This window comes from Bombina bombina, chromosome 1 (assembly GCF_027579735.1).
Source record: "Bombina bombina isolate aBomBom1 chromosome 1, aBomBom1.pri, whole genome shotgun sequence".
NCBI lineage: Eukaryota > Metazoa > Chordata > Amphibia > Anura > Bombinatoridae > Bombina > Bombina bombina.
In genome coordinates, this window is record NC_069499.1 from 25346818 (window position 1) to 25363397 (window position 16580).

General features: G+C 41.3%; 1 protein-coding gene and 1 pseudogene across 1 annotated transcript in view; one reads left to right on the forward strand and one right to left on the reverse strand.

The window, feature by feature from the left end:
* The window catches only part of SYNE2 (spectrin repeat containing nuclear envelope protein 2), a 799180-nt gene that overhangs the window by 349677 nt on the left and 432923 nt on the right, over positions 1-16580 (reverse strand). The window contains exons 47-48 of the mRNA XM_053697281.1: positions 11823-12052; positions 8832-10899 (exon numbers count right to left, since the gene is read on the reverse strand). Of these exons, the coding sequence (XP_053553256.1) occupies positions 8832-10899; positions 11823-12052 (2298 nt within the window). The remainder of the gene's footprint in view (positions 1-8831; positions 10900-11822; positions 12053-16580) is intronic.
* On the forward strand, positions 4394-6668 carry LOC128644745 (mortality factor 4-like protein 1; annotated as a pseudogene).

Consider the following 16580-nt stretch of genomic DNA (forward strand, 5'->3'; position numbering starts at 1 on the left):
TGGAGAGGTCTTTTACACAACGTAAGAATGCCTCTCTTTTTATCTGGTCTACAGACAATCGTGAAAGAAGAAACCTTCCCCTTGGGAAGGAATTTTTGAACTCCAGCTGATACCCTTGAGACACGATTTCTAGTGTCCATGGGTCCTGAACGTCTCGTATCCATGCTTGGACAAAGAGAGAAAGTCTGCCCCCTACTAGATCTGGTCCCGGATCAGAGGCCGCCCCTTCATGCTGTCTTGGGGGCAGCAGCAGGGTTTTTGGGTTGTTTACCCTTTTTCAAGCCTGGTTGGGTCTCCAGGTGGACTTGGCTTGCGCAAAATTCCCTTCCTGTTTAGCGGAAGAGGAAGACGGGACTCCCTTGAAATTTCGAAAGGAACGAAAATTACTCTGTCTACCCCTTTGCTTAGATGTTTTATCCTGAGGTAGGAGGTGACCCTTACCTCCCGTAATGTCAGAAATTATCTCTTTCAAATCAGGCCTGAACAGGGTCTTTCCTTTGAAAGGAATGGCCAAAAGCTTGGATTTAGAGGACACATCCGTAGACCAAGAATTTAACCATAAGACTCTGCGCGCTAAAATGGAATATCCTGCATTCTTAGCCCCCAATTTGGTGATCTGAAAGGCGGCATCCGTAACAAAAGAATTGGCCAGCTTAAGGGCCTTAATTCTATCCATTATTTCCTCTAAAGAAGTCTCAGTCCTAAGAGACTCTTCTAAGGCGTCAAACCAAAAGGCAGCCGCAGTTGTGACTGGTACAATGCAGGCCGTTGGTTGCAATAGAAACCCTTGATGAACAAATAGCTTCTTTAGAAGACCCTCCAACTTTTTATCCATAGGGTCATTGAAAGCACAACTGTCCTCAATAGGGATAGTCATATGCTTAGCCAGGGTAGATATAGCTCCCTCCACATTAGGGATCGTTTGCCAAGAGTCCCGAACGGTGTCAGCTATAGGGTACATTTTCTTAAAAATAGTGGAAGGTGAGAACGGGATACCCGGTCTTTCCCATACCCGTGTAACAATTTCCGAAATTCTCTTAGGAACCGGAAAGACGTCAGAATAAGAGGGAACCTCTAAGTATTTGTCCATCTTAGACAATTTTTCTGGTGGTACCACAATAGAGTCACAATCATCCAGAGTCATCAAAACCTCCCACAGTAACAGACGGAGGTGTTCAAGCTTAAACCTGAAGGCCATGACGTCCAAATCTGTCTGGGGCAATGCACTTCCTGAATCCGACAGTTCCCCCTCAGACAGGTTCTCCCTACCCCCCAATTCAGAGCCCTGGGAGGGTACATCGGAGATAGCCATAAAAGTATCAGAAGTCGCAGGGACCACATGAGCCTCTGTCCTGCCTCGCTTGCCTTGTAACACTGGCAACTTAGACAAAACTTCTGTAAGAGTGGAGGACATTATTGCAGCCATATACTGCAGAGTGAATGAAGTGGACGCGGTTGAGGAACACGGCGTCGCTTGGGTGGGCGTTAAAGGTTGTGACGCTTGGGGAGAAAGATGCGGCATACCCTGGTTCTCATCAGTCTGAGAAGAATCCTTAGACATACTTGCATTCAAGAAAATCTGTTCTTTACACTATAAAGCCCTCTCAGTACATGAGGGACAAAAAGTAATGAGGGGTTCCACATTGGCATCTAAACACATAGAACATGTACTTTCCTGAAGTTCAGCCATGACAAACAAACTAGCAATAGCAAAATTGGTCGGTTTCTCTAAAATTCAAAAAGGCAAATACTTTAGATTGCTTTTAGAAAAAAAACAAAAAGCGGGTGCACTGTTTCTTTAAAATTAAAGCCGCATAAGCGTTTATTGCTATGTTTTACTAAACTGCAATAACAATATTGGTAGTTTTCTGAAAAACACCCTAAAACATATAACGAAAGTATACTGTCAGAGATTACCTATTGAACAATTTTTTAAGACTAAATTAGTCCCTTGCACCTCTCCACAGCTCTGCTGTGGCGCCTACCTGTCCCAAACCGAAACACTGGCTAGCCGTGGACGGCGCTCCTAAAGTCGTTTATGAAGATTATAAGCACAAGCGACTTAGGCCACACCGGAGCCTAGATTACATGCTGCTCCAAGGCCGGATCTGGACAGAAAATGCACGTCTGAGCGTGCGAAATCAAGCCCCGCCCCTCGTGGGCGCAACTAACATCCCCGGTTCTAGCAAGAACCGCATGGGACAAAAAACATGTTGGGTCTCATATAGTACCATGAATCACCTATGTGCCCCTTCACATAAACACACAACAATTATCAAGCAAATAAAAACTTTGCTACGCATGCCACATTCCCCCAGCGTCAGGCCCATAGTAAAAGTCAATAGCCCCTGGTTAACCCATTATTAGGCTACTGATTGACTCATAAACAAAGGTAATATTTATGCACATACCCTGTAATGCAGAACGATTACCCTCTCCCTGTGCAGGGAATAAATGCCTGTCTGTTCTGAGATACTTTAGTCTCCCCAGAAAAAAACCAACTGTACATACTTCCAAGCTGAACGCAAAATGAAGCAGTCCCACACAATGAAGATGTTCCCTTTCCTCACCTCCAGCACGTCTGTGGGGACAATAAAGTCTTAGATAATAATTGCTAAGACTATCAGCAGGGCAGCAATCAATATGGGAGCGTGATGACAGATGAGAGAATATCCCCAGTTCCATTGCTTAAAGCCAGAAGCTCTAGCCCTGAGAAAAAAAATAGTACACACCGGCACCATTTAAAAATAATAAACTGTTGATTGAAGAATCTAAACTAACACCTCACTTTACCTCTTCCTATCACTAACACAGGCAAAGAGAATGACTGGGGTGGGAGGGAAGGGAGGAGCTATATATACAGCTCTGCTGTGGTGCTCTTTGCCTCCTCCTGCTGACCAGGAGGCGATATCCCAAAAGTAAGGATGAAATCCGTGGACTCGTCATATCTTGTAAAAGAAATTATAGTAAGCCCCTCAATCAATATAGATAATATAAAATAAGCATGTATTTTCCTTGAGCTGTCACAACATGGCGGCAAATACAAGGTATAGTCAGGAGAAAGACGTCCTGAAAAATAAATGTTATATTTCTGAATGTAAAATAAAAACAAATTTTTTAACTTCCACCCAGAAGGATCAGTTCTCATACACATTGTGGCTATCCTTTAGCAATACATATGAACACAAATACTGGAGAGAACTGCACATACTAAAGAATCCACTAAAGAAATGGACAGCTTGTAAAGTATATAACATAGTACGCTTTTTTTTTTTTAGATAAGAAAAAGCCCCTGAGACCACATCTTGAAAATAAATAATTCCCTGAAAAAAAAATAAGGACCGCTGTTGCCATATTATATTTTTTATAGCCAGAAAAACAAGGACTCACGGAGAGGAATGTGCCCTCTGCATCAACAGTACAGAGGAAAGCGTACAATGTCCCCCTGGACAAAACCTCTACAGGAGAGCATCATCTCAAGATCTGAGATAAAGTGTGTAACACCGCTGAAAGTACAATGGCGGCAAAATAAAAACCATTAGTCCAAATGAAATACGCCTAGACGGTGGATCCAAACCCCAGCACCAAACACAGGTACTCTTCTGAGACTGACTATGGTGTGAACATTCAGCTAAACTTTCATAGTGCAATTCCTATCACACAAATGAAAAACAAGCATGCAAAAAAGGCAGACCTCCGCTGCAGCGCTCAAATTTTCCTGCGTCACAGACTGGAAAAAATACAAAGGCAAACAAGAATATAGAGAGCATAATTAATCTAAAAGCAAAATGTCCGGCCCCTACTTATAATGCCACATCTCTTTGTACTTTATAAGTTGACACCTAGAAGACTAGGACTCAAGTAACGATCAACTATGTCCTAGCGGTAGCCATTACGGACTAAACGAGTCTAAACTTATCCCATTACCCACAGAGGAAAATAAAAGGAGTCCTGAGATAATCCAGGGCACACATAATAGAGTCCCTTATTAAAAGGGAAAAACTTAAAAACTGATCGGGTAGGGATAGGAGAATGAGAGAATATTTAGTATAGATACATGCTAAATTTCCTTCATCCTCTATAAGCTATAAGCCTCCTATGCACAGTCCCCATAATCCACAGATCCCTCTGTACAGTAGCTCCAGGTGTGTTAGCTTCATCTAACCGCTGACAGGGACCTGAAGAAACAAGAAAAACAGAATAACCAACCCTGGTTTTCTATATAGGGGTAGCATAGATGTTGGAAAGTAAGCAAGGACTACCTCGCCGTCTTCCAATTGCTAAAAGCCACCATTACTCTTACTAAAGAGATTTATTCGGACACAGCATAGCTCCAATCCTTGCTTGCAGGGAAACTACCCATAAAAGGATTAGATGGCTGTGCATGCGCATTGGGCGCGGTGACGTGCGGGCCCGCGCGGTGAGTAGATGCGGCGGATCCGTTCCCGGGAGTTTCGGACTTTATAAATGGCGCCGAAGCAGGACCCTAAGCCCCGGTTCCAAGATGGTTAGGCTCTTCCCCTGCTTTTGATGGACATTTACGTCATTGCAAGTTTTTTTTAGTAAGGAGACTCCAGAGTTTTCACTGCTTGGGTTGAGAAGTGAGCGTGTCTTGTGTTTTCATGGGCCTCTCCTGTATGAAGCAAAGTGTGTGAAAGTTGCTATCAAAAACAAGCAGGTGAAGTACTTCATTCACTACAGCGGTTGGAATAAGAATCACTCATCACAGGGCACCAGGCATCACAAAAGAATGGACACTGCGAGCAACTAAAGAGTCACCAAGCATGAGCGAGGATAGGAGTGTGATATAGATCAGGGCTGGGATGAGTGGGTTCCAGAGAGCAGGGTACTCAAATACGTGGACACTAACCTGCAAAAGCAGAAAGAACTTCAGAAGGCCAATCAAGATCAGTATGCAGAGGGGAAGATGAGAGCAGCAGCCCCAGGAAAGAAAGCAGCTGCACTTCAACAGAAGAATGTAGAAGTGAAAACAAAAAAAAAACAAACAAAAAGCCCCTGGGAGTGGGGAGGGCAGCAGCACCAGTGACACACCCCAGCCGCCACGCAAGAAGCGAGCGCGTGTGGATCCCACCGTTGAAAGTGAGGAAACTTTTATGAACAGGGTTGAAGTGAAGGTAAAGATTCCTGAAGAATTAAAGCCCTGGCTTGTTGATGACTGGGATCTCATCACTCGTCAGAAACAGCTCTTTAATCTTCCTGCCAAAAAGAATGTGGAAACTATTCTGGAAGAGTATGCTACATACAAGAAATCCAGGGGGAACACTGATAATAAGGAGTATGCAGTGAATGAAGTTGTGGCTGGAATTAAGGAATACTTCAACGTCATGCTGGACACAGCTGCTTTATAAGTTTGAGCGTCCCCAGTATGCGGACATCCTAGCTGACCATCCAGATGCTCCAATGTCCCAGGTGTATGGTGCACCCCACCTTCTTCGACTCTTTGTACGAATAGGAGCCATGTTGTCATATACTCCTTTGGATGAAAAAAGTCTGGCATTGCTACTGAACTACCTTCATGACTTTCTTAAGTATCTAGCCAAGAATTCTGCTACATTGTTCAGCGCAAGTGACTATGAAGTTGCACCCCCAGAATACCACCGTAAGGCAGTATAGTGATAGAGGAAACCTTGCAGTAGGACCAAACTAAAAGCAGGCTGTAACAGACTTCTCTATCACTAGATTGATCTAGGTCACAGTCGGCTGCCCAATCTGTGCTATCTATACAATGGAGTGGAAGAATACCAGGGGTGTCATTATGAATATGGGGAAAATGTTTATATAAACATTTAGCTGCTGGATCAGAGCAATGTTTAGCATCTGGATGCTGTTGTCACCACTAAGGTGTAATTTGTACCTGCGTGGAACCACCTTGTCCTTCATCATCTCTGGACCCCACTAGATTTCTAAAGAATTGTCTGACTTATGTGGATATTCATGTTATGTTCACTGACACTTGGAGTATAGCACAGATATGTTACTGATGGTGGACGTTAATGCTCAGTGTCTGCTCATTTGATAGAATGCTCTATGCTGTAGACATCCACGTGGAGTTGTCTTTGTTGCATTTGCTGTTCAGCTCTTCCAATGTGAATGTGCCAGCAACTGCTTTATTCATGTGATGCTGCAACTGGTTCATGCTGCTCAGTTGCCACTTGTTAATCACTCATATGGAAGGAATTCATGGGTGACATTTAGGACACGTCACTCAACATTAATCTGCTACTGTATCTTCAACACCGTTTTTTGTTAGCCCAGTTTAGGGCAGTGTGGGAGCAAAGAGAAAATGGAGCATGATGCGTAAACAATCAAATCTGCTGGACGGAGGACCAAAATTATTGCAAGATATGTTAGCACTTGTTCTTTTCCCTCCTCTCCAGAATTACTTACAAAAGGAAAGTTTTGTCATTTCATACTTCGTGACCTGTTAAATAGTCAAATAACTATGACAGAATTAGTGCGATGTGCAGGTCTGTTAGTTATTTGCCAGTTTATCTGAATGTGTTATGAAATGCTGACTGTTCCTCTACACGGATTTGACACTTCATAGCTTGTTTGATATACTGTCCTTTAAACTGTTCACTTGCTCTGCACTCATTTGTTGAACTCGTTCTTGGAGTTGAACCTTAAAAAAATATGTTGAACTTTAATGTCTGAATCTTGTGTTGTTTTTTGACATTTGTTAAATGCTGCTTTTCTTTGTATATATATTTTTTATATATAAATATATATGCTGCAAGTACCTTTCAGTTAAGTGGTTATGTTAATGTATGGCTACATAGTCCGTTCAGTTACGTTATGGCTTTATGTAAAATAATAAAATAAAAAGTAATTTAACTTGCAAAAAAAAAAAAAAAGGATTAGATATCTTCAGACACCATCTTCACACATCCACCTGATGAACAAGGCAAAGAATGACTGGGGATTATGGGTAATAGGAGTGACACTTAAAAGCTCTGCTGGGGTGTTCTTTGCCTCCACCTGGTGGCCAGGAGTTGAATTCCCCACTAGTAATTAGAATGGATTCATGGACTCTCCATGCCAATGGGAAAGAAATATTAATAACAATTATTAAAAATTATTATACATGCTGCTAACAATTCTAATTAATCGATAGATGATATGTATGTACAATAATTTTTAATAATTGTTATTCATATTTTTTAATATTTCTTATTTAATATTTCAATAACGGGCATTGAAGTTAGCAATTCTTAATAGTTTATTTAATATATTTATGTTGTGCTTGATGCAAATTTTTTTTAATCCTTACACTTTACTGTAGGTCTTCAGGCGTGCTAATCTGGTGAGCGCAAATTTTGTTTGTGCTTGAGTGCACACGATATTGCTTATCGCATCCTACGCTAACAATAGTGAGCCAATTGTATTCTAGCCCCATGTGTTTCTCAAGGTATATAACCAAATCAGTCATTTTCTGATATTTAAATCATTATTTTATCTGGTTGTAAATATTAAAACAACCAGCAATAATTAGTCTTTAGGTAGAAAACTATGAGTCTTACTGACCAGTGATTTAAATCAAATCCATCCTTGTATTGGCAAAGCCATATGTGACATCATCAGTTACTACTGCACGTGCACACATACACCTACCTTAGGGACTGGTGAGCTGATGGATTGGTGTGGGCGGCGAAGCTGCTCTTAAAAATAAAATGTAATAAACTCTAAAAAGAGGAAGCACTTAAGCTCGAACACGGCTTCACTTATTTAAAGCTCTAAGTAATGGGAGTTATAGAAAACACTTTTTCTGCCCCTTTAAAGGGACAGTAAAGTCAAAACTAAACTTTCATGAATCAGATAGAGCATGTCATTTTAAACAACTTTCTAATTTACTTGATGGCCACTGCTTATCTTATGCATTTTGACAGCTTTTCCCAGCTAGACAGCGCTAGTTCATGTGTGCCATATACATAACATTGTGCTCATGCCCATGGAGTTTATTACCTTGTATCTAAGCCTCAGCAGACTGCCCCTTATTTCAGTTTTTTTGACAGACTTGCATTTTAGCCAATCAGTGCTCACTCCTTGGTAAATTCATGTGCATGAGCTCAATGTTATCTATATGAAACACATGAACTAATGCCCTCTAGTGGTGAAAAACTGTCAAAATGCATTTAGATTAGAGGTGGCCTTCAAGGTTTAAGAAATTAGCATATGAACCTCCTAGGTTTAGCTTTCAACTAAGAATACCAAGAGAACAAAGCAAACTTGGTGATAAAAGTAAATTGGAAAGTTGTTTAAAATGACATGCCCTATTTAAATCATGAAAGTTTTTTTTGGACTTGACTGTCCCTTTAACCAATAAGCAGGAAGTCACAGCAAATGAACATTAGCAGACAGTGCCAATCAGCTAATCAGTAACACAGCTGATGATGCTGTATTTAAACAGCTTTTAGTTTCAACAAATGAATGACAGGAACATTTTAGTGCCCTGTTTCTGTAAGGGGACAAAATAGTGGCAATGTGAATTAGTGCATTACAATTGCAAGTAGCGTTTTTACACCACAGTTGTAATAGAAAGCAAGCACTTAGTAAAAACTTTCACTGATCATTCAGTCAACGCTTCTGCTAACTGTGGTTTGTATCATTTGTGTCAAAGAAGCCACCAGGGACATTGTGAGCAGGTGTGAGATGCTGGTACATGGGAAAGCTGCAGCATATGTGCGTATGCTACTGTCCCTTTATTAAAGAAACTGTCACCATTATCAGGTAAATACAAAGGTAAAAAAAGTCCTTAATCTAGAATGTATTTCATAGATAAAGAGTAAGCTGTAGTGTGTAGGAATACTTACAATGCGCCAGGATATGCTCTTTTCCAGATGATTCTCTATCTCCTTTAAATCCTCCAGCTGATTGTTCAGGTCTTCATTGATTTCTGACGGTAGCGCAGACCTCACCTCGTGTAACTTGGTTTTGCTTATCTCATAGAGAACTTCCAGGCGTTTCAGCTCCTCCTCAGCTTTATGCATCTCCAGACCAATAACCAACGGCCGCTGGACCTCGCAGTCAATCTTTTTAAGAATGGTAAAAGCGTGTTCCAGTTGATAATAAATGTTTCCTTTATTTGTTGGTGAAATGTTTATGATTTGGCTGAGATTCTGGTGTAGCTGAATCAGGCTATCTTGTAAAACTTTTATCTTTTGTTCTTCAATTTGACCAGAGGACGCATCAGGAGTTGGGTTATTGGGCAACACACTCACTGCCTCAGCGGTTAGAAGTATTATATCATTGATTTTGTTACGTACAACCTGGGCCTCTATGTCATCAAATTCACCCTGAATGGCATCTGTTTGCTTTTGTAGAGCAGATAACATTATTTGTATATTTTCTAACAAAACGTTGTACTTGTCTGGATCACACACTGGAGTTGGTTCTTGCATTTCATACTGTTTTTTAATGTTTTGAAGTTTACTCTGTAAGTTCTCAACAATAAAACTATCCCAGTGAAGCGAATTGTCCTCAAACAGCTCCTTGTACCCACGTATCTGAGCTAAGTGGTTCTGACAATACACACTGGTGCTCTGCACACTCTGTAATTTCTCAGCATTGTCCGCACAGCTGTCCGTCCCCTCGTTGCCCAGCTCTAACTTCTGCACCTTGTTCAGTTCCTGATTTAAGTAGTTTGTCATTTCTTGAAACTCATTGTAGGTGCTCAAAATTCTTTCCATGTAAAAAACCTTGTTCTCCTCCAGTGTGCAGAGATGTCTGGCTTTACTCTTCAGACTTCTCAATACGTCATTTAGGTATAACTGCTCAGAAGCCTTTAGCTCCTGGTTATATCTCTGGCTGTTCCTCAGAAGCGTCAGCACAAGACCTTCAATTTCCCCCAGCTCCGTTGTCTTGGTTTTCGCACAATTCAGCTCCTCATACAACTCCTCTGCTGTAAATATTCTCTTTTTGACTGGAGCTTCTTCAGCCCCCAGACCCCGCAGCAAGTCTTCCAGTTTTTCTATTTCAGAAAATAGCTCTTTTCTCTTTACCAGACCAGATTCCAACACCTGTAATCGCTCATTTGATTTGGTAATTTGTTCCTGAAATAGTTTTTGCAATTGATAAACAAAGGGACTTAAGTTTTCAGACTCTGGCAAATCCCCTTCTGAGATATTATATTTGGACTCAATAGAAGAGTCTACTGTGGATTTTGTGGCCAGAAGTTTTTCGTACAAGATTTTATAGTCAGAGATTTGTTTGGCAACATCTTCTGGGAATAGAGCAATTCCCTGATCAATACTGTCTCTATATTGTAATGTCTTTACCCAAATGAGCGCCTTAAACAGAGGTTTTATAGACGCTTCCTCTAACCAGATGTGTGTTACTGAGGCTTGCGTCAATGATTTGTCGTTAGCGAGTTTCTCCAGATCATCCAGTTGACTTTGCAAATTGTCTAAAGCAATTTCCAATTTTTTATTCTCATTTTGCCCTAATGCTTGCTTCATCTGCAGATCCACAACAATCTTTATGTAATAATATAAATGTCTCAGGACTTGCAAGTCTGCAGCCAGAATCAGTGAATCCTTCTGAGCAAATCTTTGTGACGGTACAGACTTTTCAATCAGATCCTTCTGCATTTGTATCTTATTCTGCACATTATAGATATTTTGTTTAATAAATGTCAACTCCGCTAATTCTTTTACAAACTGATCGTATTTCTTTTGTGCAGACAGCTCTAGTTGATCCCAGCAGTCATCCAACTGTTTAACATCACTAGCGATCTTTTCTGTTTCCAGTGCGGATATTCCAGAAGCGTAGATATGTGCTTGTTCTCTTTTCAGTTTATACATATATTCCCTTTCCATCTTTAGTTTGGTGAGGAAATCTTTTAATCTTTCTAGGTAACTTGCATGACTCTCTGTGATGCCCCTGCAAAAAAAATATATGGCAACCAATAAGCCCCATTTTCATGTGTATGTAGCAGAAAAGTGCGTGATTAGCATAACAGAGACATAACACGCTAAATAAATACTACATAAAATGATGTAACTAAAGCAAAGATTAGCCTGAGAATAATCTGCACATGTGAGTTCTTAAACATATATTAGTTGTTTAAATATTGAAAAAAAATTGTGTAAAGTTTTATCTTCATAAAGCAATAGGTGCTACCATGATATAAATTATAGGCAAACAAGCTTGTTATCTTATCTCCTCTGCTGAGGCTGGTTGGTGACAGATGAGCTAGGAGAATAACAATTTCACATTATTTAAATACAAAGTTAACACCTTGGCAGCCAGAGAGGAGAACAACTCATTGCGCAGCCCCCACTGGCAGCCGAGTGGTTAAAGAGACCAAATTAAACACACTGAGGAGATTAGCCTTCTCATAAGGAGCTTAAGGAGGATTAATTATGGAAGATTTGCCATAGTATTAAAGGGCCATTCTAGTGAAAACGGATATACTCAAATTCATTAGACGTCATTTTTAAAACATGTGACACTGCAAGTCTATGTGTTTGACCTCAACAAAAGAATTAAACAGCAGTTCTCTGCAGCTCTTGAGTGGTCTTTTAACTATGTGTTTAATTCCGTTGTGGCTGTTAAACATTTGCAGTGTCACTTGTTTTAATATGACATGCTCTAACAAATATGTAATTATTTTTTTTTTAGCTAGAATGGTTCTTTAATTATTAACGGAAAGCAGCTTTGTGTTCTAGTTTATCAGTTGTAGACTTTTAGCAATACGCTCAGTGTTTTGTGCTTCAGACATAAAATTATTACGCTTCTAACCTTAGTGATAATTACATTCCCATGTAGAGTACAGAAGTATGTGTGTAAGTATTGAAACTCACATTTTTAGGTTTTCGTTATCCTTAGCCAAGCATTGCAGTGATCGTTTAGCCACAGAAAGCGCGTCCTGGTACAATTTAATCAGCTGATTCTCTTTCAGTTTTTTAGCTTTCAAGTCACTCAGCTCACACAGCACACTTCCCCAGCTGGATTCCGAGCGCTCCGCAACATCACTGTCTACTGTGCGCAAATTATCAACGCATTTCACTTTTGATATTTCATCAACAAGGGTCTGTGTAAAAAAGATAAATTGCACTCAGTTATATAATAAAATCTCCAGGATTTACAGAGCTGCCATAATGCATATACTATAGGAAATTCATCTGATTTAAATGTTCATATTTTATAAATGAATTATCAAATGTGTCTGATTTACAAGTTACAACTACTAATTGCCCCTTCCTGTGAGATTTCAGCACTACCTTGGTATGGCTTTAGAAGTAAGGAACTTAGCTATAAAGACAGAACTAATATCAGGATTAGTGGGAGAGACATTTTCTCACTGAATGTAGCAGAGTGCTAAATTACTTCCACCAAACAGGTCTTTTGCTTGGTTAAAAAAACATAGAAGTGCTTAAATCTCACAGGACAAATAAACTATCAATTTGTCATGCTACAAAATTATCCTCTTAAGTTATTTTTAATTAAATGCATACAGAAAGAGAAGCGCTCTAACAGGAACGAACAGCTCATTCGCTTGTTCTATTGCAAGTTACCACATGGGAGCAGCCTATTTTAGCCCAATTGTGCTTTTCACAGAGAGGAACTTTCCTGAATATATCTCAGTCTGATCCCATCTAACAAGGTCAGTCCAGCCCGAAATACCAAGCAATCCCTCTGAACAAGGAACATTACAACCCCCAGACAATCTTTTTTTTGGCCTTCTTTGGGCCTCATCAGTGAGGTGCAGCCATATCCCTCTAAGCACATTGGGCAAGGGGTCCTTCATCACACTTAGGGAGACTTCCCCAGGGTCATATTTCAAATACATACAGAAAGTGAAGCAATCTGCCAGGAACGAACAACAGCTCAGTGATTTTCACAGATGAGAACTTTCCGGAAAAATATCAGTCTGATCCCACCTGTTAGTATTTATTTTTATGCATTATCTAATGACCCAAAGCAGAAGAAATAAAAACGTTTGTTTCTAGTGTTCCTCGAGTAAATAATATGGCACATTACTGGGCAAAGCAAATTGGGTACATACAGTGCCCTCCACTAATATTGGCACCCTTGGTAAATATAAGCAAAGAAGGCTGTGAAAAATTATCTTTATTGTTTAACCTTTTGATCTTTTGTTCAAAAAATACATAAAAATACTCTGCTCTCATAGATATAAAACAATTGCAAATACAACACAGGTTTATCCCCCCCAATAAAAATCTTTGTTAAATATACTGTATGTGTGGCACAATTATTGGCACCCCTATGAATTCATATGAGAAAAACAAAATTTATACTTACCTGATAAATTTCTCTCTTTCCGGACATGGAGAGTCCACAATGTCATTCCAATTACTAGTGGAATATTCAACTCCTGGCCAGCAGGAGGAGGCAAAGAGCACCGCAAAGCTGTTAAGTGTAACTTCCCTTACCCAAAATCCCCAGTCATTCAGCCGAAGAAAAATGGAAAAAGAAGAAACACAAGGGTGAAAAGGTGCCTAAGGTTTACTCAAAAAAAACTGCTGATATATAATTAAAAAGAGGGCGAGATCGTGGACTCTGCATGTCTGGAAATAAATAAATTTATCGGGTAAGCATAAATTTTGTTTTCTTTCCTATGACATGGAGAGTCCACGACATCATTCAAATTACTAGTGGGAACCAATACCCAAGCTAGAGGACACGGAATGAACAGGGAGGCAGGAGGACCTAAACAGAAGGCATCACTGCTTGAAGAACCCTTTCTCCCAAAAGAAGTCTTGGCGGAGGCAAAAGTATCAAATTTGTAGAATTTGGAAAACGTATGCAGAGAGGACCGTGTTGCCGCCTTGCAAATCTGTTCCACAGAAGCTTCATTTTTGAAAGCCCAAGAAGAGGAGATAGCCCTAGTGAAATGGGCCGTAAGCCTCTCAGGAGACTGCTGTCCAGCAGTCTCATAAGCCAAACAAATCAAACTTCTCAACCAGAGAGACAGAGTAGTACAAGTGGCCTTCTGACCCTTACACTTTCCAGAGAAAACAACAAACATTGCAGAAGATTGCCAAACATCTTTAGTAGCTTGTAAGTAAAATTTTAGAGCCCGCACAACATGCAAGTTATGCAAAAGACGTTCCTTATGAGACAAAGGATTAGGAACAACAATTTTCTGATTAATGTTTCGATCTGAAACCACCTTAGGGAGAAACCCCAATTTAGTACGAAGGACCACCTTATCTGCATGAAAAATAAGGTACGGGGAATCATACTGCAGAGCAGAAAGCTCAGACACTATGCGATCGGAAGAAATAGCAACAAGAAACAAAACCTTCCAGGATAACAATTTTATATCAACCACATACATCGGCTCAAAAGGAGCCTGCTGCAAAGCTTTAAGAACTAAATTAAGGCTCCACGGGGTAGCAACAGGCTTAAATACAGGCCTGATTCTAACCAGGGCCTGCAAGAAGGCTTGAACATCTGGTAAGTCTGCCAGACATTTGTGCAAAAGGATAGATAACGCAGAAATCTGACCCTTTAGGGTACTGACCGATAAACCCTTATCCAGGCCATCCTGAAGAAAAGACAAAATCCGGGGAATCCTCAACCGGCTCCAGGAAAACCCCTTAGATTCGAACCAATAAAGATAGTTACGCCATATCTTATAGTAAATCTTACGAGTAACAGGTTTCCGAGCCTGAATTATAGTTTCAATGACTGCTTCAGAAAAACCACGTCTAGACAGAATTAGGTGTTCAATCTCCAAGCAGTCGGCATCAGAGAACCTAGGTTTCGATGGAGGAAAGGACCCTGAAGTAGAAGGTCATTTCTCTGAGGTAACCTCCAAAGAGGTAGAGACTACATCCTTACTAGATCCGCGAACCAGATCCTGCGAGGCCATGCAGGAGCTATTAGGATCACTGATGCTCTCTCCTGTTTGATACGAGAAATGACTTGTGGAAGGAGAGCAAATGGAGGAAACAGATATGCCAGAGAAAACCTCCAAGGAACCACAAGAGCATCTATCAGAACGTACTTTGGAACCTTGGCGTTTCAAAACTCTGGAACCCCCCACTGGAGGTTTATCTGAGAGAACACTTCTGGGTGGAGAGCCCACTCCCTGGGATGAAAGGACTGTCTGTTTAGAAAATCCGCCTCCCACAGTTGTCCACTCCTGAAATGTGGATGGCAGATAGGAGACAATCGTGGGCTTCGGCCCACTGCAGAATGCAAGTCACCTTCTTCATGGCTAAGGAACTCTGCGTCCCTCCCTGGTGGTTGATGTAAGCCACTGAGGTGATGTTGTCCGACTGGAATCTTATAAACCGGACCAAAGACAGTTGAGGCCACGCTGATAGGGCATTGAAGATCGCTCTCAACTCCAAGATGTTTATGGGAAGAGAGGACTCTTCCCGAGACCACAGGCCCTGAGCCTTTAAAAGACCCTAAACAGCACCCCAGCTTGACAGGCTGGCGTCTGTAGTCATGATTTCCCAGGAAGGTCTCAGGAAGCAAGTACCCCAAGACAGATGTTCCTGTGACACCCACTACTGGAGTCTCTTTTTAGAGGGTCCAGATTTATCCTCTGTAATAAATCCGAATGGTCTCCGTTCCATTGACGGAACATACAAAGTTGCAGCAGACGTAGATAGAACTGAGCAAAAGGAACGATGTCCATGGATGCCACCAGCAGACCAATAACTTCCATGCATTGTGCCACAGATGGACAGAAGGCAGACTGGAGAGTAAGACAGGAAGCAAGAATCTTGTCTTTTCTGACCTCCGTTAGGAAAATCTTCATTCTTTTCCAAATTCACCTTCCACCCGTGGGAACATAGAAAAGACAACAGCAACTCTGTATGAGATTGGGCTAGTTGAAAAGATGACTCCCGTACTGAGATGTCTAGGTAAGGTGCCACATCAATTCCCTGTGATCTGATCACTGCCAAAAGCGCTGCATGTTCTAGGGGCGTGGTTTGCTATACTACGGTCCAACCAGAAGCCAGTTGCCTAAGGGGTGTGTTTACAGAGCTCAGGGCTAGGGTTAGAGTATCCTTTTGGAGCTCCATGTGGCCGCAATTTATCACCTACTACGCCCTGGAGACCATCTGTTATCCTGCTCGTCTTGCCTACAATTGGTGAACACTGTGGGAGCTGCATCACATTTCGGATCCCCTTGCTAGGACAAGTTTACCAGTTCCAAGCGTTTTGGGAGTCTGCCGGGCGACTCTTTGGACCAGGCCTGCTGTCACTGCACATTGGTGCTTTTTACCACGTGAGTAGGTTTACTGTTTACCTGCATTTCCATTCTTCTGGTCGCTCTGATTTGCACTATGTGGCGCCCTCTGTCTCCTCTTTTAAAGTCTTTTCCAAATTCACCTTCCACCCGTGGGAACGTAGAAAAGACAACAGCATCTCTGTATGAGATTGGGCTAGTTGAAAAGATGACGCCTGTACTGAGATGTTGTCTAGGTAAGGTGCCACAGCAATTCCCTGTGATCTGATCACTGCCAAAAGCGCCCCCAGAATATTCTGGGGGCCTTGGCCAGGGCGAATCGAAGAGCAACAAATTGGAAGTGCTTGTCCAGAAAGGCATACCTCAGATACTGATGGTGTTCCCT